Source organism: Mobula birostris, chromosome 3 (genome assembly GCF_030028105.1).
Source record: "Mobula birostris isolate sMobBir1 chromosome 3, sMobBir1.hap1, whole genome shotgun sequence".
NCBI classification, from domain to species: Eukaryota; Metazoa; Chordata; class Chondrichthyes; order Myliobatiformes; family Myliobatidae; genus Mobula; species Mobula birostris.
In genome coordinates this window covers 193,659,420-193,683,587 of record NC_092372.1, presented here as the reverse complement: position 1 = coordinate 193,683,587, position 24,168 = coordinate 193,659,420, and the positions used below count along the sequence as shown (strand labels likewise).

The 24,168-nt window shown below is 39.2% G+C and overlaps 1 protein-coding gene across 29 annotated transcripts in view; it reads right to left on the bottom strand.

Moving 5' to 3' along the window:
- svila (supervillin a) overlaps positions 1–24,168 on the bottom strand; it is a 279,438-nt gene that overhangs the window by 48,104 nt on the left and 207,166 nt on the right. For 22 of the 29 annotated variants that reach the window (XM_072253924.1, XM_072253940.1, XM_072253926.1 and 19 more), the window contains 9 exons: positions 23,996–24,128; positions 20,730–20,777; positions 15,463–15,540; positions 14,575–14,643; positions 9,397–9,544; positions 4,498–4,590; positions 2,298–2,384; positions 1,549–1,732; positions 254–426 (listed from right to left, as the gene is read on the bottom strand). In XM_072253924.1, coding sequence (XP_072110025.1) covers positions 254–426; positions 1,549–1,732; positions 2,298–2,384; positions 4,498–4,590; positions 9,397–9,544; positions 14,575–14,643; positions 15,463–15,540; positions 20,730–20,777; positions 23,996–24,128 — 1,013 coding nt within the window. The remainder of the gene's footprint in view (positions 1–253; positions 427–1,548; positions 1,733–2,297; positions 2,385–4,497; positions 4,591–9,396; positions 9,545–14,574; positions 14,644–15,462; positions 15,541–20,729; positions 20,778–23,995; positions 24,129–24,168) is intronic. The other 7 variants (XM_072253945.1, XM_072253952.1, XM_072253951.1 and 4 more) reach the window with 4 other exon arrangements.

The following is a 24,168-nucleotide window of genomic DNA, read 5'->3' as shown; positions in this document are numbered from 1 at the left end:
AGGTCCCATTATAAAGTGATGAATTGCTGTTGTTCCTTCTGGCACACTGGACTGGTTTTTATGAGGCCGAGTTGCTAGCGCAATGCTCGACAGATGGAAAGCGTGCAAGGAGTCGGCCAGATTCGAACTTGAAGCCGAATGCTGATGCCATTACACCACTGGCTGGCTAAAGTAATGAATGTTTGATATCTAATGTTTCAATAAAAAATCTAAGAAAGTAGCCGTAAATTAATAATGTCAACATTACACTTACTTTTTTCTACTCTCATTCTCTTTGACTCCATAAATGCAATGTTCAAACGCTGCTCTGTATACTCTTGACGGATGTCATCTCTAGCAGCAAGCATTTTAAGTGGATTACGTGAAGACTGAACTTTTCGTGCAGGTTTCATAGCCCGCTTGTGTTCTGCTACTGCAGAGGTTAGCCTAGGTGAGAAAAATAGCTTTATTGTCTACCCACCAGCCGCCAACGCCATCAGCTTCTAACTCATTTTGCACTTCAGGACATTAAAGATGCTTCTAATGCAAGCAAATAAAACAGCCTCAAAAGAAACAATCCTTACTCCAAAAATGCTCTGTCATTTGAATTTGCAAGCATGCATAAAATATTGCCACAGTACAAATCAAACAATTCTTTAGGTGAAACAGAATTACACAGCACAGAAATATACACTTCAGCCCACTTCACCAATACCGACCCTTTCGTCCATCTACAACTCATCTTGTGTGACTGCATTAGGACCACGTCAGTGCCAGGAGGCATTAATTTACAAAGCAACACACAAAAAATGCTGGAGGGACTCAGCAGGCCAGGCAGCATCTATGGAAAAGAGTCGAAGTTTCCGGCCCGAAACCCTTCATCTGGACTGAAAAAAAGAGACGAGGCCAGAGCAAGGTGGTGGGGAAGGGGAGGAAGAAGTACAAGGTGGTGGATGATGGGTGAAGCCGGGTGAAGTAAAGAGCTGGGAAGTTGATTGGTAAAAAAGATAAAGGACTGGAGAAGGGGGAATCTGATAGGAGGGGACAGAAGGCCATGGTAGAAAGGGAAGGGGGAAGTGATGGGCAGATGAGAAGATTAGGTGAGAGAGGCAAACAGGAATGGGGAATGGTGAAGTGGTGGTGGGGGTGGAGGTAGTTAGAAAGTTTCCTTATCCATCTCACTACCACACTCCTTTACCCTGCATCTTCATCTCTCCTTACTGTCTGCCAGGTTGCTTACATTTCTGTACACCTTAAAATCCAATTTCTAATTTTACTCAGTTCTGATAAAAAGTCATTGACCTGGGACCTTATTGGCTTGAAATATTAATTTTATTGCCTACCCCACACACACACACAGAATCTGCCTAACCAGCTGAGTATTTCCAGCTTTTTGTGCTTTTATGTCCATACAGTTGATCATTCACAGAACGATGAGATGGACATGTTGCAAATGCTTAGCTTTCCTTTTCAACACAAATCTGACAAATATTTCAAATTAAAGCCATATGATCAAGTAATACAATTGTCTATAAAATTCAGATGACATTTGTTTAATCAGTGTCATACTTTGGTACATTGGGATCAAAGATAGCATCAAGATCCTCCTCGTCGATCTCCACAGCTCCTGGCTGAATGACAAGTGTGTTTGCATGTCTGTAGAACCTTGCAAAGGTTTCTTCATCGTCAGGTCTCATTACTTCCTTCACCGATTGTCCAGTTACAGTTATGACAGCATCCTGATGTCCTGGTACTGCAGGACAAATATTCAACTGTGTTAATTCCAGAGCAACAAAGACAGAACATGTGTCCTTTGATAGCTGTCTGCAAAAAGGAGCATTGCCAGAAATAATTTTCACAGTGTCAAAGTTAACAAGAAATTGAAAATACCCACTAGAAGTTCATCCAGATTCTTCCCACATTTTCACAAAAAATCTAGTGCTCATTGATAAATTTGATGAATAGCAAATCAGTACCTACTTCTGTGAGAGGGGACTTTAATCGCATTACTATCTGCTAAGCAAGTTGAAACATTCTGTTTTTCAATAGAGCTAAATCTGAATCATACCAATACTCTGGCACTTTGACGTAAATGTTGTCAAAGTGATTGCACCTATTTAGAAAATCTTTTAAGGTGAACAATGAGACATCAGCTGTGTTCACATAGCTTCATTCAGGTTTACACACCCTATCCACGCTCAGGAATCAATTTCAAGATCAACTGTTATAGAATTGTTATAATTGTAGCAAGTTGCACAAAAAAATGAAATATACAAAATACAGCTGGTAGCGGCGACAAAAGAAAAGCAAGCTCTTACTTCTGTTCTGCAGTTTACCCAGGAATGACTCCAATTTATCAAGCTTCCTGTCACTTTCCAAGTGCAAATCAGGTCTGACCTCAATTTCTAGACATGAAAAGAAAGAACGTTAAACTTTGCAAGTTATTCTCATAAAATCTTCAGTTGTTTTTTTTTTTGTTAGAGGCATGTTTAAAGCCCTGAGACATACATGGTCTTGAATTAATAGCAATAACAGAAAAATTACGTGCATTTGCTGTAATACCTTGCAAAACCCACATAAGCTCAGGAATTTCTGTGCACAAATTATTTAAAAATTTGAAAGTAATTTTAAACTACATATGCTCAGTGATTCAGTATTTATTCCATCATACAAGCTGCTTTCTTCAAGGGAGCCAAGGAAAATCCAGAACGAATGAGAATTTCAGATGTGTACATTCTAATTCCTTTGTGAAATACCCCGAAGATTCTACATTACTGATATATGAACTAGCTGAGTGTTTTCTTTTTTAAAGTATGATATGCCATAGATATTGCTCAAATTTTAAATTAAGGGATTTTTCCGATGAAATATTATATTTCAAGTTATAAGCACAAGAGATTTATTCTAACCAACACACACAAAATGCTGGAGGAACTCAGCAGGTTAGGCAGCATCTATGGAAATGAATAAACAGTTGACGTTTCAGGCCAAAACCTTTCTTCAGGACTGGAAAGGATGTGGGGAAGATGACAGAATTAAAAGGTAGGAGAAGGGGAAGGAGGATAGCTAGAAGGAGGTAGGTGAAGTCAGGTGGGTAGGAAAGGTAAAGGGCTGGAGAGGAAGGAATCTGATAGGAGAGAAGAGTGGACCATGGGAGAAAGGAAAGGATGAGGGGTCCCAAGGGGACATGATAGGCATGTGAGAAGAATTAAAGGGCCAGAGTGGGGAATAAAATCAGAGGGAAGAGGGAAGGAAAATTTTTCTTTACCGGAAGGAGAAACCAATATTCATGTCATGTTGGAGGCTAACCCAAATGGGTGTTGCTCCTCCATCCAAAGGGTGGCCTCATTAAGGCACAAGAGGCAGCCATGGACCGACATGTTGAAATGGGAATGTTTCACCACCGGTAAGTTCTGTTTTTGGCGGATGGAGCAGAGTTGCTCAATGAAGGGGTCCCCCAGTTTATAACTGGATCTCACCAATGTAAAGGCGACTGCATCAGGAGCACTGGACATAATAGGCAATCCCAGCAGATTCGCAGGTGAAGTGTTGCCTCACCTGGAAGGACTGTTTGGGGCCCTGAATGGAGTCGAGGGAGGAGGTGAAAGGGCTGCTAATAGGCAGGTGTAGCACTTTGGTCGCTGCTGGAAATCTTGAGCAACACGAAATGCTGGAGGAACTCAGCAAGTTGGGCAACGTCAATGGGGAGAAATGATACGTTGACATTTTGGGTCGGCCTTTCATTAGGTTTGCTTTGCATTTTAAATTTTCAGGTTCTATTTTAAATGTTTGTTTGCATATAAACAACCTCCCCCCTCCCTTGCATATAACTTTAAAAAATACCTACAGTGCTTTCAAAATTAAAAAAAAAACATGCACTTTCAAGCTGTGACACTTCAATTTGATAAGTTAATGTGATTAGTAATGCAGGCAGTTTGAGGAGATGCCACTTCTGGGCCATGTGCCAACTCTCTGAATTGATGCCAGATAGCAGGCACCATTGGAAAAGGAAGTGTTCTTGTCACAGAGATCCCTCAATCCTTCTGGGAAGTTTTTTTTAAGCTCGGCAGCAAACTTTGATGCTTTGCCTCTGACCTCAAGTTCTGAGCTATTAATTTCACAAGTAACTTCCATTGGTGTCAATGAACTAATAGTTAAGAATGAATAATCTCTTCTCGGGCTTCCAGCATTAGGGTCAGGATAAGGTCTCACTCTAAGAGCGAGCTGGAATTCAACTGTAAACAAGGTGGGAGAGGAGAAACCTGATTGGATGAGAACTAACCAATCAAGAGGGAGGGACTACAGGGGTATAAATACCACCAGACTAGACATACCCAGGCATCATTCCTGATGAAGACGGCAGAGTTTGTCATTGAAATGTCAGTTATAACTGATACCCGTACCCGGATGGAAGCTCGAGAAGATCTTATTTGTCATATGCGCTGGGAAAGCACTAGATCCTTTATCAATATTTTAAAATAATTTCATGAATATTTGCTCTTAAAAGTGACTCCCCACCTTCATGTGGCTTGGAAATGACTGGTGTACTGTTCTTTATCTTGGATGAGAGAGGTGAAGACAGGGGACTCATGAATGTTGGTGATGCCAAGCCTGTAAGGGAAGAATACAAGTTCAAACAGCACAGGACTATCATTAGTTAAGATCAATTCATCCGACAACATATAGTGGAAACATTTTCTAATTACCAGATAGCATTATTTATCAAGGTAGACAAGGCGAAGAAACCCTGAGAAACTGAATGCAAATAATTAAATTAAATAAACTTCCTAGATGAAATAAATCTACACTTCTTTTTAAACTTGTGGGGTTAATCAAAGGAAGTACAAGTTTTCAATATTTTAAACACAGGCACACAATAGCTGTGAACTGTATCAAGCCAAAGCTTTGAAACACGACAGATATTTGCATTTTGTGCTATATAAAAAGAATTTCTTTGCAGTCAACTCATGAATCAATAAATAAATCTAATGGAAATTGATTTTTTTCTGAAACAGAATAACTTGGTATCTCCTGGACATAAGTCTAAAGAGGACCTTATGCCCCGCATGAGATACAACAATATCTGTATAAGATATTGTTGGATTGTAAGCAGGCATGTAAAATTACATGAAAAGAGTATTTATTTTCCTGTACAGCAAAAAGATAGTTATAAGTTTATACAGAAGTAATCCAGTGGTTTAAGCAAACCAGCTATGCATAATTACCACTGGGTACCAATAGATCAGAATCAGATGGACCATCACTGACAGATGTCATCAAATTTGTTGTTCTGGGGTAGCAGTGCAGTGCAAAGTTCAAAGTTTAAGTAAGTTTATTGTCAAAGTACATACATGTCACTATTTACAAGTCTGAGATTCATTTTCTTGTGGGCATTCACAGTAAATATAAAGAGACACAATAGAATCAATACAAGAGTGCACACAACAAGGACACACAACCAATGTGTAAAAAGACAACAAAATATGCAAATACAAAAAGAAAAAAATATTAATAATAAATAAGCAATGAATATCCAGAATATGAGATGAAAGTGAGTCCATAGATTGTGTTCAGTTCATTTTTGGGGTGGGTGAAGTTATCCCCTCTGGTTCAATACACCAGAATTACTCTGGGTTATAAATTAATAAACAGTGTAAAAGACTCAAAGCAGAAATGGCCAGGTTCACAGTGCATTTGCTTCAGTCAATGAGTACTGTGTTGGGTTTTGTCAGAGGTGTAAGGAGATATTACATACTGAAAACAATTTAGAAAAGACCCACTAGATTGACCCTCATCTGAATATGAGGTATGAGGGGAAGACTGTAAAAAATTTAAGATGAAAATGTTGAGAACTTTAAATGTGGAATAAAATGTGGAAAACCTGTTCTGGCAGAAAACTACTGCAAACTAAAGACTGAGGATATAAAGGGAGGGGGGGGGGAGGAGAACAGGTAAAACTATTAAAATGTAATTCTTTCCTTAAAGCAGCCATTGGCACAGTAGGGAGTGCTGTTGCCTGATAACTCCTTAAGACATAGGATCATAAGATAGAGGAGCAAAATTAGGCCACTCGGCCCTTCGAGTTTGTACTGCCATTCCATCATGGCTGATTTATTATCCCTCTCAACCCCAGTGACGCATTTTTGACCATGACAAGTGCTTTCCATGTGGAGTTTGCATGTTGCACTGTGACAGTGTGTGTTTTAACCCAGTGCACCAGTTCCCTCTTACATCTCAAAGACGCGCTGGCTGATAAATTAATTGACGAGTGTAATTTTCCCTTGGTACAGATGGTATCGAGGAGTGGATAGACTTGTGAAAAAGGATAAATTATAGGAAAATAAGTGGGGGAATGGGATTGATGAGGTTGCTTTGAAAGTTGGTATGGATGTGAACGGTCATATCATTATCTTATTATCAATATATAATAACTTTTTTGTACAAAGCAATAAAGGTAAAAGCTGCAGAATCACTCACTTACTCAGGAGACAGACACAGAGTCTATAGAAGTGAGGCAAAACTGCATCAACTTCATGGACCTATAAAGATTAGAAGAGGAGGTGTTTGCTGTCTTGAGGCAAATTAGGGTGGATAAATCCCCAGGCCTGGCAAGGTGTTGCCTTCTTCGGAAATTGCTGGGGCCCCAGCAGAGATATTTAAATCATCCTTCGTGACAGGTGAAGTACTGGAGGATTGAAGGATAGCCAATGTTGTTTTGCTGTTTAAGAAAGGCTCTAAACATAGACTAGGAAATTATAGGCCGGTGAGCCTGACATCAGTAGTGGGAAAGTTAATGGAAGGGATTCTAAGGGATTGGATATTTGAGTATTTGGATAGACATGGACTAATTAATGATAGTCAGCATGTCTTTGTGCATGGTAGGTCGTGTCTAACCAATCTTTTTTGAGGAAGTTACCAGGAAAGTTGATGCAGGCAGTAGATGCTGTCTGAATGGACTTTGGCAAGGCACTTGACAATCTCCTGCATGAGAGGCTAGTCAAAAAGGTTCTATTGCTCAGCATTCAAGATGAGGTAGTAAATTGGATTAGACATTGGTTTTGTGGGAGAAGCTAGAAAGTGGTAGTAGATGGTTGCCTCTCTGACTGGAGGCCTGTGTCTAGCGGTGTGCCACAGGGATTGGTGCTGAGTCCGATGTTGGTTGTCATCTATAATCTGAATGATAATATGGATCAAAAAATTTGCAGATGACACCAAGACTAGAGGCGTCATAGACAGTGAAAAAGACTATCATGGCTTGCAGTGGGATCCGGACCAGCTGGAAAAATGGATTCAAAAATGGCAGAGAAAAAAATTAATGCAGAAAAATGTGAGGTCTTAACTTGTTAGGATTTACACAGTGAGCAGTAGGGCACTGAGGAGTGTGGTAGAACAAATAGACAGACAATAGACAATAGGTGCAGGAGTAGGCCATCCAGCCCTTCGAGCCAGCACTGCCATTCACTGTGATCATGGCTGATCATCCACAATCAGTATCCAGTTCCTGCCTTATCCCCATAACCTTTGATTCCGCTATCTTTAAGAGCTCTATCCATCTCTTTCTTGAAAGCATCCAGAGACTTGGCCTCCACAGCCTTCTGGGGCAGAGCATTTCATATATCCACCACCCTCTGGGTGAAAAAGTTTTCCCTCAACTCCGTTCTAAATGGCCTACCCCTTATTCTTAAACTGTGGCCTCTGGTTCTGGACTCACCCATCAGCGGGAACATGCTTCTTGCCTCCAGCGTGTCCAATCCCTTAATAATCTTATATGTTTCAATAAGATCCCCTCTCAGCCTTCTAAATTCCAGAGTATACAAGCCCAGTCGCTCCAATCTTTCGACATATGACAGTCCCGCCATTCCGGGAATTAACCTTGTGAACCTACGCTGCACCCCCTCAATAGCAAGAATGTCCTTCCTCAAATTTGGAGACCAAAACTGCACACAATACTCCAGGTATGGTCTCACCAGGGCCCTGTACAGCTGCAGAAGGACCTCTTTGCTCTCATACTCAATTCCCCTTGTTATGAAGGCCAGCATGCCATTAGCTTTCTTCACTGCCTGCTGTACTTGCATGCTTGCTTTCAGTGACTGATGTACAAGAACACCCAGATCTCGTTGTGCTTCCCCTTTTCCTAATTTGGCTCCATTTAGATAATAATCTGCCTTCCCGTTCTTACCACCAAAGTTGATAACCTCACATTTATCCACATTAAACTGCATCTGCCATGCATCTGACCACTCACCCAGCCTGTCCAAGTCACCCTGCATTCTCATAACATCCTCCTCACATTTCACACTGTTAGCCAGCTTCGTGTCATCAGCAAATCTGCTAATGTTACTTTTAGTTCCCTCATCTAAATCATTAATATATATTGTAAACAGCTGTGGTCCCAGAACTGAACCCTGCAGTACCCCACTGGTCACCGCCTGCCATTTCAAAAGGGACCCATTAATCGCTACTCTTTGTTTTCTATCAGCCAGCCAATTTTCAATCCATGTCAGTACTCTGCCCCCAATACCATGTGCCCTAATTTTGCCCACTAATCTCCTATGTGAGATTTGAGAATACAGGCCATAATTCAATGGAAGTGGTGACACAGGTAGATAGGGTCGTAGAGAAAGCTTTTGGCACAATGGCCTTCATAAAACAAAGTACTGAGTACAGGAGATGGGATGTTATGTTGAACTTGTATAAAACATTGGTGAGGCCTAATTTGGAATATTGTGTGCAATTTTGGTCACCTACCTACAAGAAGGATTTAAATAAGATTGAAAGATTACAGAGAAAAACGTTGCGGGTTTTGGAGGACTAGAGTTACATGGAAAGATTGAATAGGTTAGGACTTTATTCCTTGGAATACAGAAGACTGAGAGACTTGATAGACATAAACAAAATTATGAGGGGCATAGATAGATAGGGTCAACACAAGTAAGCTTTTCCCACTGACGTTGGGTGGAAATACAACGAGAGATCATGAGTTAAGGGTGAAATGTGAAAAGTTAAGAGGACCATGAAGGGAAACTTCTCCACTCAGAGGGTCATGAGAGTGTGGAATGAGGTGCCAGTGCAAGTGATACAGAGGGTTATGGTCCTGGTGCAGGTCGATGGGAGTAAGCAGTTTAGATGGTTTGGCATGGACTAGATGGGCCGAAGGGCTTGTTTCTGTGCTGTACTTTCCTATGATTCCATGACTCTAAGAAAGAATAATATGCAGTTAGAGGAGACTATCAACTTACAAACGCATTGGTGGAAAATCCTTCATCTACCTTTTGATTTTGTTTAACTGTAATGAAACAGGTGCAGCAAGCTACTGATTGCACAGCCAAATTTCCTTTATTACAACACAGTTCAGAAATACTTCATTAGCTGTGGGATGTCTTGAGGCTTTTTAAAACATGGCTGGAAGAAACTGACCTTTCTTTACCATCCTTCCAGCTACAGTAAATTGAGAGGAATCATTGCACGCTCCTCTACCCCGTGTCTTCCAGGCTTCTTCCCGTGCTGTTATAAGCTGCTTCCTTTCTTCAATTGTCATTTGTGCTTCCACTTCACCTGTCACTCTCTGGGTTAATCATAAAAGGCATAATTAGAGCAAAGAACTGTATTTGGCTGCGGGTTGTTTACAAACCCAAGATTACAACTTGAAGATGGCAAATGTATTTACATATAATTGTTAATGTATTTACCTACTTTATATAAATTAAACGTGGACTTTTACACTAATTGAAATATGAGCATTTCTGAAAATGAATTAAGTATATGCAACACTTTAATGCTTTCATGTGCAGTCACCGGCCACCCCATACCATTACATGTTCTCAAAAGTAAGCATTAGTTTGTTAAATAGCATAACTTTTCTTGGAACATCAGTTGACTCAGCCAAGATTACAGAATGACTGAATAATCCTACTGAACTCTTTAGACATAAATTTTTCAGTATAAATTTTGACCAATGAATAAGTGGGTATTTCACAAAGTAATACAAATCAAGAAGCTTTTGAAATTTTTAACATCTGCATCACTACCCAAGTTGAAATAGTCCAAAACAGATCAGTTTTGAAAAAGAACAGTAATCAGTAACTGAATATCACTAATTTCAAGTGTACAGAGTGAAGTAAACAGCTCACTTGCGTTACAGCAGGAATGAGTCAGGTATCGGAAGAAATATATAAATGCTATTTGTACAAAATGCTTTATTAATAGAAAATTAATGCACACATTTCTGCTGCTGTGTTACACTAATAATACAGCACTGACTGTTATTATGTCTTAAAAGTAAGGGAAAGCAAGGGTCCACTTTAATAAGCACACCAATGCATTGATGATGATGCAGCTAATATTTTAGTTGGATTACATAATGCATAAGTAATCCCTTTTGGGGACTGCAGTAGGCTTCTGCACCAAAAGCAAAACGAGGTTACCTTGCTCTATCGGTCTGAAAAAGCCAGAATTATGTTTTCCATATTTTATTTACTTGTCTTTAAACATTTATTTTCATCTGCTTGACCCCTACTTGTCCTTCCTCGCCTGGATCTGTTACTGAGAGGAATTAGGTTTTTAAGGCCATCATAATTACTCCCCTCTTTATTAATGAAAGTCCTTTTGTTTCTCAAATAACAAGTGACTCGACCCAAACATGTGGAGAGGCAAGTCCCCACTTATATTCTAACACAGAACTGCAACAGACCATCATAAATGTGGGACAGGTCAAAGTGAACAGCTCGAATGCAACACTGCTGGACATTGCTTATTTGATTTGATCAATACATGTTCTTAACAAAAGTTCCATTTATTTTGGATTAAGGAAAATGAAACAATATGATTGGTAGAAATTACTTTTTAAGATTACAACTTTTTTTCCCAAATGTTATATTAAAACAAAATGTATTTGCAAATTCAATAAGCCAATTATGAGGCTCAGCAGCTGAATTTAGCAAGTTGAAGGTCATTAAACTTATTTAATAATCATTTTTATCTATTAAAGTATAAATCAAAAAGACTTTTTCCACAATATCCTAATAAGGCAATGGGAATAAAATAAGGGACAGAAGTGAAAATAAATAAGAAAAGGCAAATCTCAGATTTGAAATGCATTGTACATTTAAAATCAATAGGGTTGTCTTATGATGAAGGAACGCTCATTATTGTCAGCAAATCTCACCATTTGTCAAAGCATTTAATCTCTGAAATTATCAGGCTTGGAAAATGCATTAACCCTTTGAGCATTGCACACACACCAAAATAGCTGCAAGGTAAATTCTCATTTAGGGCGAATTTCATCATTCTTCCCAAGAATGTGGTCAATTTTTTTTTGCCTGTTTCTCAAATTTACATTGGAGAAAAGGTAGGAGTGTTGTGGATAGTGTGGGACGATACAAAGGTTGGGGGTATTGTGGATAGTGTGGGACGATACAAAGGTCGGGGGTGTTGTGGATAGCGTGGGATGATACAAATGTTGGAGGTGTTGTGGATAGCGTGGAGGGCTGTCAGAGGTTACAGCGTGACATCGAGAGGATGCAAAACTGGGCTGAGAAGTGGCAGATGAAGTTCAACCCAGATGAGTGTGAGGTGGTTCATTTTGGTAGGTCAAATATGATGGAAGAATATAGTATTAATGGTAAGACTCTTAGCAGTGTGGAGGATCAGAGGGATCTTGGGATCCAAGTCCATTGGACACTCAAAGCTGCTGCGCAGGTTGACTGTGTGGTTAAGAAGGCATATGATGCATTGGCCTTCATCAACCGTGGGATTGAGTTCAAGAGCTGAGAGGTAATGTTACAGCTATATAGGACCCTGGTCAGACCCCACTTGGTGTACTGTGCTTAGTTCTGGTCACCTCACTACAAGAAGGATGTGGAAATTATAGAAAGGGTGCAGAGGAGATCTACAAGGATGTTGCCTGGATTGGGGAGCATGCCTTATGAGAATAGGTTGAGCGAACTTGGCCTTTTTTCCTTGGAGTGACAGAGGATGAGAGGTGACCTGATAGAGGTGTATAAGATGATGAGAGGCATTGATTGCGTGGATAGTCAGAGGCTTTTTCCCAGAGCTGAAATGGCTATCACATGGGGGCACAGTTTTAAGGTGCTTGGAAGTAGGTACAGAGATGTCAGGGGTAAAAGTTTTTTTTTAAAAGCGCAGAGTGGTGAGTGCGTGGAATGGGCTGCCAGCAGTGGTGGTGGAAGCGGATACGATAGGGTCTTTTAAGAGACTCCTGGATAGGTACATGAAGCTTAGAAAAATAGAGGGCTATGGGTAAACTCAGGTAATTTCTAAAGTTAATACATGTTCGGCACAGCATTGTGGACCGAAGGGCCTGTATTTTGCTGTAGGTTGTCTATGTTTCTATGAGACTGGTTTGCCAAGGTTAATAAATCCACAAGTTTTCCACTTGGCTTTAATACCACACCAGAAATATATTTAATGGAGCATTAAATGCAATACATTCTCCAGCTGCTGTTAAAACAATATGCCTCCTTCTCAAAAGGTAATAAAAAGCAACATTTATCAGATCACTTTTAATTACTTGCTTTTCAGGAAACATACTTCTGGTATAAAACCACTACAAATTTCTAGTAGGAATTTCATCATCTTGACGATGGTAAAAATCTTATTGGTTATTAAAATGCACACAAAACAGTCTGGAAAGAGAACACAGCATTTGCTGAATCTCGGAGAGCTCTAGCACCAACTGCATTAAGGCGAATATAAAACTACACTGAAAAATACTTATTTATCTGAAACATTAACTTTGCTTAACTGCAGATGTTCCCTGGACTGCTGAGACCTCTGTACGTAATGCCTAGTGCAGGAATTCATTCCTTGTAGAGTTTATTGTTTGCATTATATGACTTGGTGTGAATGAAGCCCATTGCAATGTGCAATGTAACTGTTGCTATAAAACACAGCATCTTCTGCAACAGATTTGAACAGGATTTTTTAAAAATCCTTTTTTTTAAAAAAAAAACCACTACTGCTGCTTCTACATCTGAAATGTTTCAGAAGTGCTAAATCATTAGCAATGGTAAACCGAAGCCTTCCCTGTAGAAATCATCAAACATAGTCCTCAGTGAAGTTAATTCCATAAATGGGCAGCAACTTGCTTAAAAAATTATAGTGACAATTTTCAGCTGTTGCTAAGAGGAATTTTAGGTTTGATGAGTTTGGGGGAGCGGCAGTACTTAAGCCAGTGTTTGACAACTAGCCTCCCAGCTGTTGTTCAGAGTCGAAGCACTCCTGTTGCAAAGAGGCTGTTCATATATGAAGACCAGGGCCATACTGGCCACAGGAACTCAACGGCCACTTTTACATGCAACTGGGTGAAGGTTGTACCACCTCCTCTTGGCCCAGCTATATGAGGCATTCAGCACCTTAAGTTGGCTGAGTAGGGGAGGGTTGCTGTTGGTAGTTGAGGTTAGTACTTGTGGGGTCCAGGGTGTTGGAGTGATTCGTTTCACTCAAAAAAGGTGCATCAATCTATTTAATTCAACTTCAGCCCCAGGTTGAAGTTGGCTCCTCACACCTCACCCCAACAAATCTGAATGATAGAGAAGCTATGTGATTTCTGGCCTTTGAAAACTGGAAGGCATCAGATGACATCCCATGCTGTCTGCAACTTGCAGCTCGGGTTCAAATGAAGCCTCAGAAATGCTTATGCAATTGTCTGAATCACCAACAGCGTAATTATACCTATGGAAATATAATTCCCACCCTGTAGTGCAGCCCCAGATGTTTCTTCTCCAGTTTTGATGAAGAGTTTTCGCTCTGAAATGTCAACTGTTCCACAGATGTCAGATAGGCTGCTGAGTGTTTCCTGTATTTTCACTTTCATTTTAGATGAAGATTCAATTTGTTGGTCATTATTAGAGTCGTATTATATCTGAATGCCTTTCTCCTGCCTCTGCTTCAGAGAGTCACATAGGACAGAACATGCCCTTTGGATTACCAGGCACCCATTTTCATCAACTCTGCTTCTGCAACCTGCACCTCCTCACTCCGCACCCCCTCACCCCACACACAATTCTTACGCTTCACATCTTAGGGACAATAAACAGAAGCCCATTAACCTATCAACCAGCACATCTTCAGGATGTGCTAGAAAACAAAGCACTCCGGGAGAACCCATGCGGTTGTAGGGAAGATGTGAGAACTCTACAAAATTAAGTACTTTGAGGGCACCGAAGAATTAGACAACACTTGTATGGAGGACTGGTTTCACTTTTTCTCCCCCATTCATGCTGCATGTTTAAATCCTGTAAAACTTGGAATATTTGTAAGATATCTACAGTTGCATCTCACTGATTAAGGTTAGCTGTTGAGATTGGAAACGTGAGCACTTCCAGAAATATGAGTGGAAATTTAGAACTGATTAGAAAGATTTAATAATAATTACAGGAATATACAAGTAAGATTTACTTAAACTTAAATGACTTGCACATAAATATGGATTGTTTATAGTTTGGTGCAGAGATCTTACTGCAGTTTTCTGAGCGTTTAGTACTGGTTACTAGCAGTTTCATGCAAATCATTTTTTTCTTAATTCAATTAGAACATCTCTCAGAAAGAAGATTATCTAAGAGTCTATTCTTTCACCTTCCACCTCCAAGGATGGCGTTCATCAAATAGTTGAGGACTTGCTTCTCTGGGACTACCAGAAATGACCTTCAATGAAAACAGAAGGAAAGGAAAAGAGCAGAAGATAGTGCCACAAAACTCAATATGGCTTGCAGAAAGAAGAGAAAGCAAGAACCAACAAAAACACATTTTTAGCACTTAAATAATTTTGCCCACTTCCAAAAATATAAAAAAATCATGTTCTAAATTTAGCTACATTAAAGGTGGCTTAAAATTTTGCCATTTTAATTAAATAACTGCTGGAAAGTTGATTTTTTAAATACATTGCATCTATGGCAAAGTATTGAGAATAACAACACATTAATATGATATTTTGAGAGGAGCGTTTGGTTTCATGTGTTTTCAGTGACCTCGGGCACAATTCAGGATGCTGAGGGAAAGATAATCAGCTCACCTCACCATACAATGGTGGACTTAAATATACAGATCACTATACTGCAGCCATAAAACGCAAAACAAATGTACATTTCTATTCGAAAGCTAATGCTTAAATGTTTTTCCCCCCAGATAGCTTTATGGGTTCAATTTTACCTGGATGCAAATTTTGTGACACTTTTAAATCTAAAAATTATGTGGCGAGGGGATGATTTACAATAACTTAAGGCAGCTTTTCTGGTTTTACATAAAGCAGCAACAAATCATTTTATAAGCAATTACTGAACAGCTTTTATTAGAAAAATCTGGATATATAATCCAATTTGACAATTAGTCTAAAAGCCAAATAATGTTTTGATTGCTGATTACAAGAAGCCTGCAAACAGCTGGTCAAAATGGATGTAGCAACAGTGAACTATTTGGTAGAGGAGTGCATCTTAACTCATGCAAAGGGTGAAACCCATTGCTCACCTGGTTACTATGCATAACGTACTGACATTTATGGGCAGCAGAAAGTGCAGGAGAATAAGTAGAAGAATAAACAGGTTCCTACAGATATGAGAAGGTGCAGAGTAAAAGAAATAAGAGAAAAGAAACTTAGTGGAGATAAAAACCCTAGAGGCACCAACAGTTAATATTGAATACACTTTCGAATGAGTACATTTCCTTCTAAAACATTTTCAGCGGAGTTGAATTCTTTGGTCATGCAAGACAGCAGCCACTGTTAATATTAGCTAAATATTTGAGTAAACAACTAAACCAGTTGTTGCAAGAAATAAACTGCTTGATAACGTGAAGTTCCATACTGCTTACTGCCAGATGAGAAGATTTTGTTTACTTTGTTACCGGCATTCTTCATACTGATGAATTTTATCTGTGTCCTTTAAACAAAACCAGATTCCTCTTTTGCTGTAGCAAAGCACTTTGTAGATTAATGTGCCCACAGCACATCAAGAACAGTCAGCGAAAAACTTAACATGATTTATATTTTATAAGCTTTATACTACAGCAAAATATTATTGGAGATAGACATGCTTTAAAACACACAGTAAAAAATAGTTTTAAACTGTTATCCAAGGATCTGAGCCTGATGTTTTCACCATAGTGCTCTAAATCAAACCGGTATCAACCGAGCTTTACCTGCACTTCAAAGGGAAGCAGATTAATGGGGAAAATGCACAGAAATCGTTAAACACAACCATACAATGCTGAGGAAATAAATGTGCCATTGTGAAGCAGCCCCGCTTGTTGGTTTAGGTGTCACTTTGTGACAACTTTATTTTCACAACTCTATTTTCAAGATCTGGACAAGCAAGAGGAGCTGATTTAAATATTAATCATTCACAAAGGGACCAGATGAAAGGCTCATTGGCTGAAAAACTACCAAGCGTTAGCAAGTACTTTTGTATTTGTTTTCAAAACTGAAAGTACGCACAATGTGTGCAACTTGAAAATGTCAAAACAGCATGCCTTTTATGGTTTCCATTCCAACAACCTAGTCTTCTAAGGGAAAGGTCTGTAAAAATGTTAACATGCAGATTCCAAAGCATAGAGTTGAAAGAAAAGCACGGAAATTTAAACAGTCTGACAACAAAGTGAACAAAGCATGCAAATACTACACAAGCTTAAAGCAAGGGCTTTCCTGCAGGTCTTTGCTAATCATTCAAGTTACGACCAAATTTACTTCTCACTGTCTAACTATGCGATGATTTTCGAATCACAGTTATCTCAAGCCTGAAAATAATAACTTAAAATAATTTGAGTTTAGATTGATGTAAATGTAGTCCATGATTCATACATTAAATCCTTTATTCCAACAAAACCTTTTGAAAATGATGAAACCTGTGAGGAAAAATTTCTAATACCCGATTGGTTGACTGAATTGCTTTGTTACCATGACTTAATGGTTATCTAGAGGGGGTGTGCAATTCTGAGTAAAGAAAACTATAACTCCTGAAGTTATTGAAACATTGGTGGAATTTTATGCCAAACCTCATACCATCTTTCTAATCTTTCCCATCTGACAGCTAGACAAATTGACAGGCAGGGAAGTTGATGACAGAAGCGTATATCTGAGACTTTTGGGGAAGACCGGGTTTTGGTTAGCAGAGTGTTTCTAAGCAAAAGGCAGGAAAGACAAGGGATAGGGTCTGTCCTGGCAATGAGTAAATGCCAAAATTGGCAGAAAGTTTGGCAGTGCTTTGCCTGATTTTGTAATGGAATAAGAGGCCACCAAAATCAAAATGCTATTATTTTGACTGCTAAAAGAGGAAAGTTCTGAATTTCCATTGGTTACACATTCTTAGTAAATGGGTTACTTTAGTAGCAGTGCATTTAGATTAACACTTGAACAGTGATAATTAATTTTATTCTATTTGGTAATTGGAAAATGAAGTGTCAATTTGTACATGCAGCTATTTCTAAATTCCAACCCCACATTTGACATGGACAGCAGCTGTTGGAAAACCCAATATGTTGATGATTTTTGTTCAATCATAACATTGATGAATCAATATAATTAGTGGTTGAACCTTCCATAACAGGGCTCACAACTCATTTATCTTCCTTTGATAATTTCCTGTCGTCATTAAGACAGAAACTGTCCAGCTAAATCTAAATATCTATTTACCATGTAATTGGCAATCTTGTGCTCAACATGACCAAACCAAATGAAGCGAGCAATTCACACTCACAGCCAGTACAGATTGTAAAAATTGAGAGGGGATTCTATGAGTTTGGACAGATGCATCACATTGATGAATTGACAATACATAATATTTGAAGTGATTTAGTAAACCAGCAACACGTTAAAAACCTTCAGAACTAATTTCCACCCTATATGAGAATCAGCTCGATTACTGCAGGAAAATTGTGCAGAATCTTTGAGATAGACCAACACAAACTTATCACAAAGAAAAGCAGAGAGAAAAAAAATTTATAGATGCTACCAGAGCGAGGAGAATCAGTGGGACAATCACTAAAATGAGCTGCGTAAAAAAAGAGCTGTTGAATTGCAACTCACACGTTTTTTAATCTCAGGAATGCTTCTAACAAAAGAAAACAAATTTCCTATTTCTTTCCACCATCTCTCATACCTCTGATACATGAATACAAACAATTACTAAAGCACTGAACTCAATTCAATCAAGATTTAAGTGAATACCTAAAACCAACATTATTTCAGTGTAATTTCAACATTGCTTCATTAAATAATTGGCTCCTCTCCCAGCTCTTGGTAAAAGTACAACTGAACAATCGATCAGATATTTATCAACAGAGCTAAGCACTTCCAAATCCTGCATGGGTATAACTAATCGGTGATGCAGCAAAGAAACTAAAACCTTTTCAATTGTTCACATATCTGGGCTATTCCAAGACCATTTAATTCCACCACCATAGTGCCAAATAGTCTCGCCTGAACTAATCCAATGGTTGTGCTTCTCAGCAAGACAATCAACACTGCTTCTACTCTCCAAAATCTATTGACTTTTGACTTTAAAATAACAAAGTCAAAGTTGAGTTTATTGTCACATGGACATGTACTGTACACAAATGCATTGAGAAACCTGCTTGCTGCAACATCACAGTCACATAGTCAAATTCTGCTGCTGCATCCTAACAACCACTGTGTCCCCTTCACCTTTGACCCAGGGCTTTGCTGCTTTTAAAGTTAAAAGATTAGCTTTATTTGTTACACGTACATTGAAACATACAGTGCAATGCATCGATGACAAATATCGTTTGCGTCAATGACAAATATAGTCCGGGTATGCGTTGGGGGCAGCCTGCAAGCATCGCCACCCTTCAGGCACCAACTACACATGGTGACAACTCACTACGCCCAAACTCTACGTCTTTGGACTGTGGGATGAAACTGGAGCACCTGGAGGAAAGGTAGGTGGTCACAGGGAGAACGTACAAACTCCTTACAGGCAGCAGTGGGGTTGGTGGTGTTGCTGTAAAGCATTATGTTCACCGCTGCACTACCCTGCTGTCCTTCCAGTTAATCAATACCTCATCCCTTTTTCCCTCCTGCACTTACCCCCAGCTTTACATCCTAAAAGAATATCTATGGTTTTAGTCCCTTTCTGACTGATTTAATAATTTCATTGCTCTTGATAGCACCTTCACTGCTAAGGCCATACGAGTTCTGGAATGTCTCCCCTAAACCACCATCCAAACTCAGAGGATCACCTAGGCCCTCCGTTTAATCTTTTGGTCAATGGTAACAATGTCAATGGTAACTATCTCATACAACTTGCAGGAGATAGCTTGGGAGATTTGTCGCTTTGAAGGTTCTATATCAATGCAAGCTGGGTTTGCTGATGTAATCCAAAGCCACTGCCACGCTAAGGGGACAGGTACGCTTTAAGCTCATCTATCAGTGTCAGACATGCAGGAGTGTTCATTCAATCCCCCCTCCCGTTACAATGCAATGTGTGCACAAGTTCTCTTTACCTCAGAGTGGCTGAATGTTAAAAGTTGGAAAGTTGTGGCTGGAACAGAGCCTATTAACGCCCAAACAGTATTTATATATTGCACAAAATATGCTATACTCAGGGGCATAATGTGTTATGCTATTCACATAAAGGAGTAACTTGTATCCTAATTCAACATCGATCAAGCAAACACTTCAGGAGCAGAGTTTGCAGTGAAATGTGGCAGAAGTGCTTCCAAATGCCAGGATTTGCCCACTGTAAATATCAAGCAGTTCTGAAGCAGCCAGCCGCGTTCTTCAGTCATTTTCTGGACATCCTATGGAGCTCAGCAAAAGAGAATGAACTTGCTGAAATTCCTTAGCAATTAGCTGGGAAATCTAGAGGCAACACACACAAAATGCTGGAGGAACTCAGCAGGTCAGGCAGCGTCTATAGAAAAGCATAAAGAGTCGATGTTTTGGGCCGTGACTCTTCATCAGGTGCGTGAAATCTATCAGTTCATTCAACATGTGCCAGTTCAGGCTTTGCGCAAGAAAAGTGAAACTGCTCATTTAAAATGGAGAGGAATTACTGTCAAGACGACAAGGCACTCTAAATGTTCAACTGAGTTTATGTTAAGGTTTTAGTTAAAATATTTTATTATTGACTCATTTTAAAACATTTGCATTATATTGTTCAATTAATTGTGATAATGTTCTGAAGTTCCCAAGGTATTCAGAAAAGGTTTGACAGTCAACTAAATTGAGAGCACGACTTGGCCAGCTTTCCTTTCAGTGATCAGTGCTTGATCTGTCCTAGGTCAAACTGGGCAAGATCCTGCCAACATATAAATGCCCATTTGCATCAGGATGGTACTTACCAGCAAGATGGTATCATGAAATCAGTAAATAGTAAGCTCATACCTGAAAGCACATGACTCACCACCAGCAGAAAGCTCAAGCCAGGTGGCCAAAATGCCTCAGTGGAGATTGAAAATAATAATGCTATCAGTTATACTAGGGTCCTTTGGCTATCTCTAATATCCCATATACTGTACAGGATGAGCTTAATTGTCTTTGAAAGCCTTTCAATCTAACATGGTGTTCATATATATTCACGGTGATTCTCTCTACCGAAAAGCAAAGCCTGAGAAACACTTAACTCGTGCAATTAGTAATTCTGCAATTATCAGCAGAAAAGCAGCCATTTACAAATAACGCAAGTGAACGATAGCATTCTGCTCCTAAAAGCAGCCAGGAACACAAATAGGTGCAGAAGGTAAGCTCTTGATAAATCCCTAACACACTCCACTGGTCTTACCCAGAGCTGATTAGAAACACAGCTGTCATCAGTAAGGTCTGCTTGCTCCTGCAGATTGGGATAAAATGGAAAGATGGCAACATTTTTTGAGCAGGAAGTTTATTGCAAACTTGGTTTTAGAAATGAAACTCTCAGATCAATAAGCATAGATCTTCTTAGAATGAAAATGAATAACCAAAAGCAGAAACCTCTCGACTACAAGCGGTGATTGATAAGTTCGTGGCCTAAGGTAGAAGGAGTCAATTTTAGAAAACCTAGCACATTTATTTTTCCTACACTTACACACTTAGTCCAGCGGTTGTGGAGCATACGGATCCCTTCTTTGTAGAAGTCGGCGTCTTGGACCTCCAGAAAGTGGTCCACAGCAGGAGTGATAAGTTCGTGGCCTAAGGTAGATGGAGATGAGTTATTAACTTCAAACTTCCTGCATTTTCACTCAGCGTTGAACTGCACGTGCATGTAACAAGAGCTGTATAACTCATCTCCTTCTACTCAAGGCCACAAACTTATCAATCATCCCTGCTGTGGACCACCTGGAGGTCCAAGACGCTCTCGTTATATGCACGTACAGTTCAACTCTTTGAGTGATAATGCAGAAAGTTTGAAGTTAATAACTCATCTCTTTCTACCTTAGGCCGAGAACTTATCAATCACCCCCGCTGTGGTCCACTTCTACACAGAAGGGATCTGTATGCTCCACGACCGCTGGACTAAGTGTGTACATGTAGGAGGGGACGATGTGCTAGGTTTTCTAAAATTGACTCCTTCTACCTTAGGCCACGAACTTATCAATCACCCCTCGTATTTATCTATGTCCAGAAGAAATAGGAGGAGTAAGTAAATCAATCCCTTGAGTCTGTTCCATCACATTCAATAAAATCATGGCTGATCCAACCTTGACCTTCACATCAATTCTCCAGTCTCCAACACCGTACCCCATATTTTAAATACCTGTCAATCTCTGCCTTGAATACACTCAATGACTTTGCTTCCCCAGTTCCATAGGAAAGAGAATTCAAAAATTTTCCTGCCTTCAGAGAAGAAGTTCTTCTTTGCTTCATCTTATTCTCCCTTGTTTTAGATGCTCCCATTAGGAGAAATATTCCTTCAGCATCCACCTATAGATTCCCCTCAGAATCACCATAAGACTACCTCTCAGTCTATCCTTCATAAAGAAGAGCCCCAATCTGTTTTGCCTTTCTTCATACTTCAATCTTTTCAGCCCAGGAAGCAATCCAGTAACCTTGTCTGCACCGTCTCCAATACACCTATATCCTTTCTTAACTATGAATGCATTGTAGGGTGCGGCCTCACCAATGCCCTGCAAATTTGCATCAAAACCTTCACATGTTTTATACACAATGAGCCTTGCAAATAAAAAGCCAAATTTTCATTGTCCTTCTCAATTACAAATTGTACTTGCATGTAGTGGGACTCCTGTGAGATAGATCTCAAAAGGCAAGACTCGGAACTTGAACGTTGAATCTTATAGCAAGCTCTTAGTAAATTTACGGAACTACTTTGTTGAGTAAAGTGCTCACCCCAACTTATTGATACGTCTCATTTCTACAGCTTTGGTTGCTTGGTACTGCTAGATATCTCAGTTTGTGACTCACTAACTCACAATATTAAAGCTATTTAACATAACTTCTGATAAATACATCCATCCTCTCTCCTTTCTTTAGCCTGCAATCATTTGAAAGAGGGTGTACAAGTAATCAGCTACTTAATGTATTAAAACAGTTCCTTTAAGTATCCTGGCATTACTTCCTGGAGCCGTTTCACATTGTATTTCTCTCCTTTCCACTTTTGCCAGGCAAAACCTGTAAACACCTGCCTCAAAACCAGGAACTTAGAAAGAACGTTAACAGTGTGATTCAGAAATAAAAGTAGGTTAACTGATTCAACCAAGTGCCATGGTGAACTGACTAAAACTATAGATGTTGACTTTTATTCGCTGACCTAATCATAACTATTCAAACTCTTTTTCTGCCTTTGGAATTTTACTGCTCCCCGTTTTTCTAGCATGACCTACTCAAGTACTATTGTGTAAAAAAAACACAGATTAGTTGTACTAGATGGAACTGTAGAGATGTACGGCACAAAAACAGACCCTATGGTTCTCAACATCCATGCTGAACTTGTAGCTCATCCACACTAATCCCATTAGCCTACATTAGGACTGCCTTGCCTATTAACGTGTCTGCCTAAATGCCTAATCTGATTCCATCAAATGCCAGATCTGATTTCCCCTCTGGCAGCAAATTTAAGATATCAAACACATTCCTATCAATGTTATTATTCTACATAATAACAATGACTCCAGTAACCACCCCTGTAGTACTAATCTTCAAGCCAACTTTGGACCCAATTGGACAGCTTACCTTGGATGCCACATGGACCAACCTACCAAGTGTGACCTTGTCACATGCCTTACTAAAGTTTATGCAGGCCATATCATTAATCATTCATTACCTCCTCAAAAATTTCAATTAAGTTAGTAAGACAGGATCTTTGTCTTCACAAAGCCTTGCAGATCATCCTTAAGCAATCTCTGCCTTCCCAAATGAATATAAATTCTATCAGTTAGAATCTTCTCTAATATAAAACTGATGTACGAAAGTTGCTAAGGTAAGATGACAGATTGTTGACAATTATATTGTCACCGCAATACAGAAGGCATTTTGCTCTAATGGAAGTTACGCTGTATATTTCACTATATAATTTAATACAACCCCAAAGTAAACAGATTTCTCCATATCAATTCCCAGGAGAAGACTAGCTAACTCTTATGGTGCTGTCAGTTAAACTCATTTAAGCAAACAGAATCTCATGCAATCGTTATTTGGATTCAAAAAAATTGTGGCTGACATATGCAAAATCAATTTAAGTTAAATATTCATCTGAACAGCCCTAACATTTCAGATTTTCCCACACAAATAATAAACATGCAAGGAGGTATTTACCATCAGAAAACACTCTTTTAGAAATCAAGTCTTACATTTCTCTTCATTAAATGGCTTAAACATTTTATAATTGAAACTAACTACTCAAATAACTATTTATTTAATTCATTAATTCAGCACTTTACATTCTTTCTGTTGTAAGGGTTATAGTTATGCTTTTCAAATACTTATCAGTCTGAAGGTCATTTAATGTGGATTACTGTGCTCTCTCACAAAATAATAGGCACAAAGTATTTTAAGATTTTGCTGCTCAAGACATTGTCAATTATTCATACATGTGCCATTTGCAAAAGGAGCTACCTTTTTGATATAAGTTTGCTCTGTTTCCTGATACTGAGAATAGCGGCTGATCATGGTCATTTTGCTACTGTCTTTCTTCTTGTTAATTCTGCTCCTCCAGTCCTCTTCTCCACTTTTCTTCAGCAAAGCCATCCTGGAGAAAAATTGCATCGTCAAGTTTAAGCAGCAGCAGG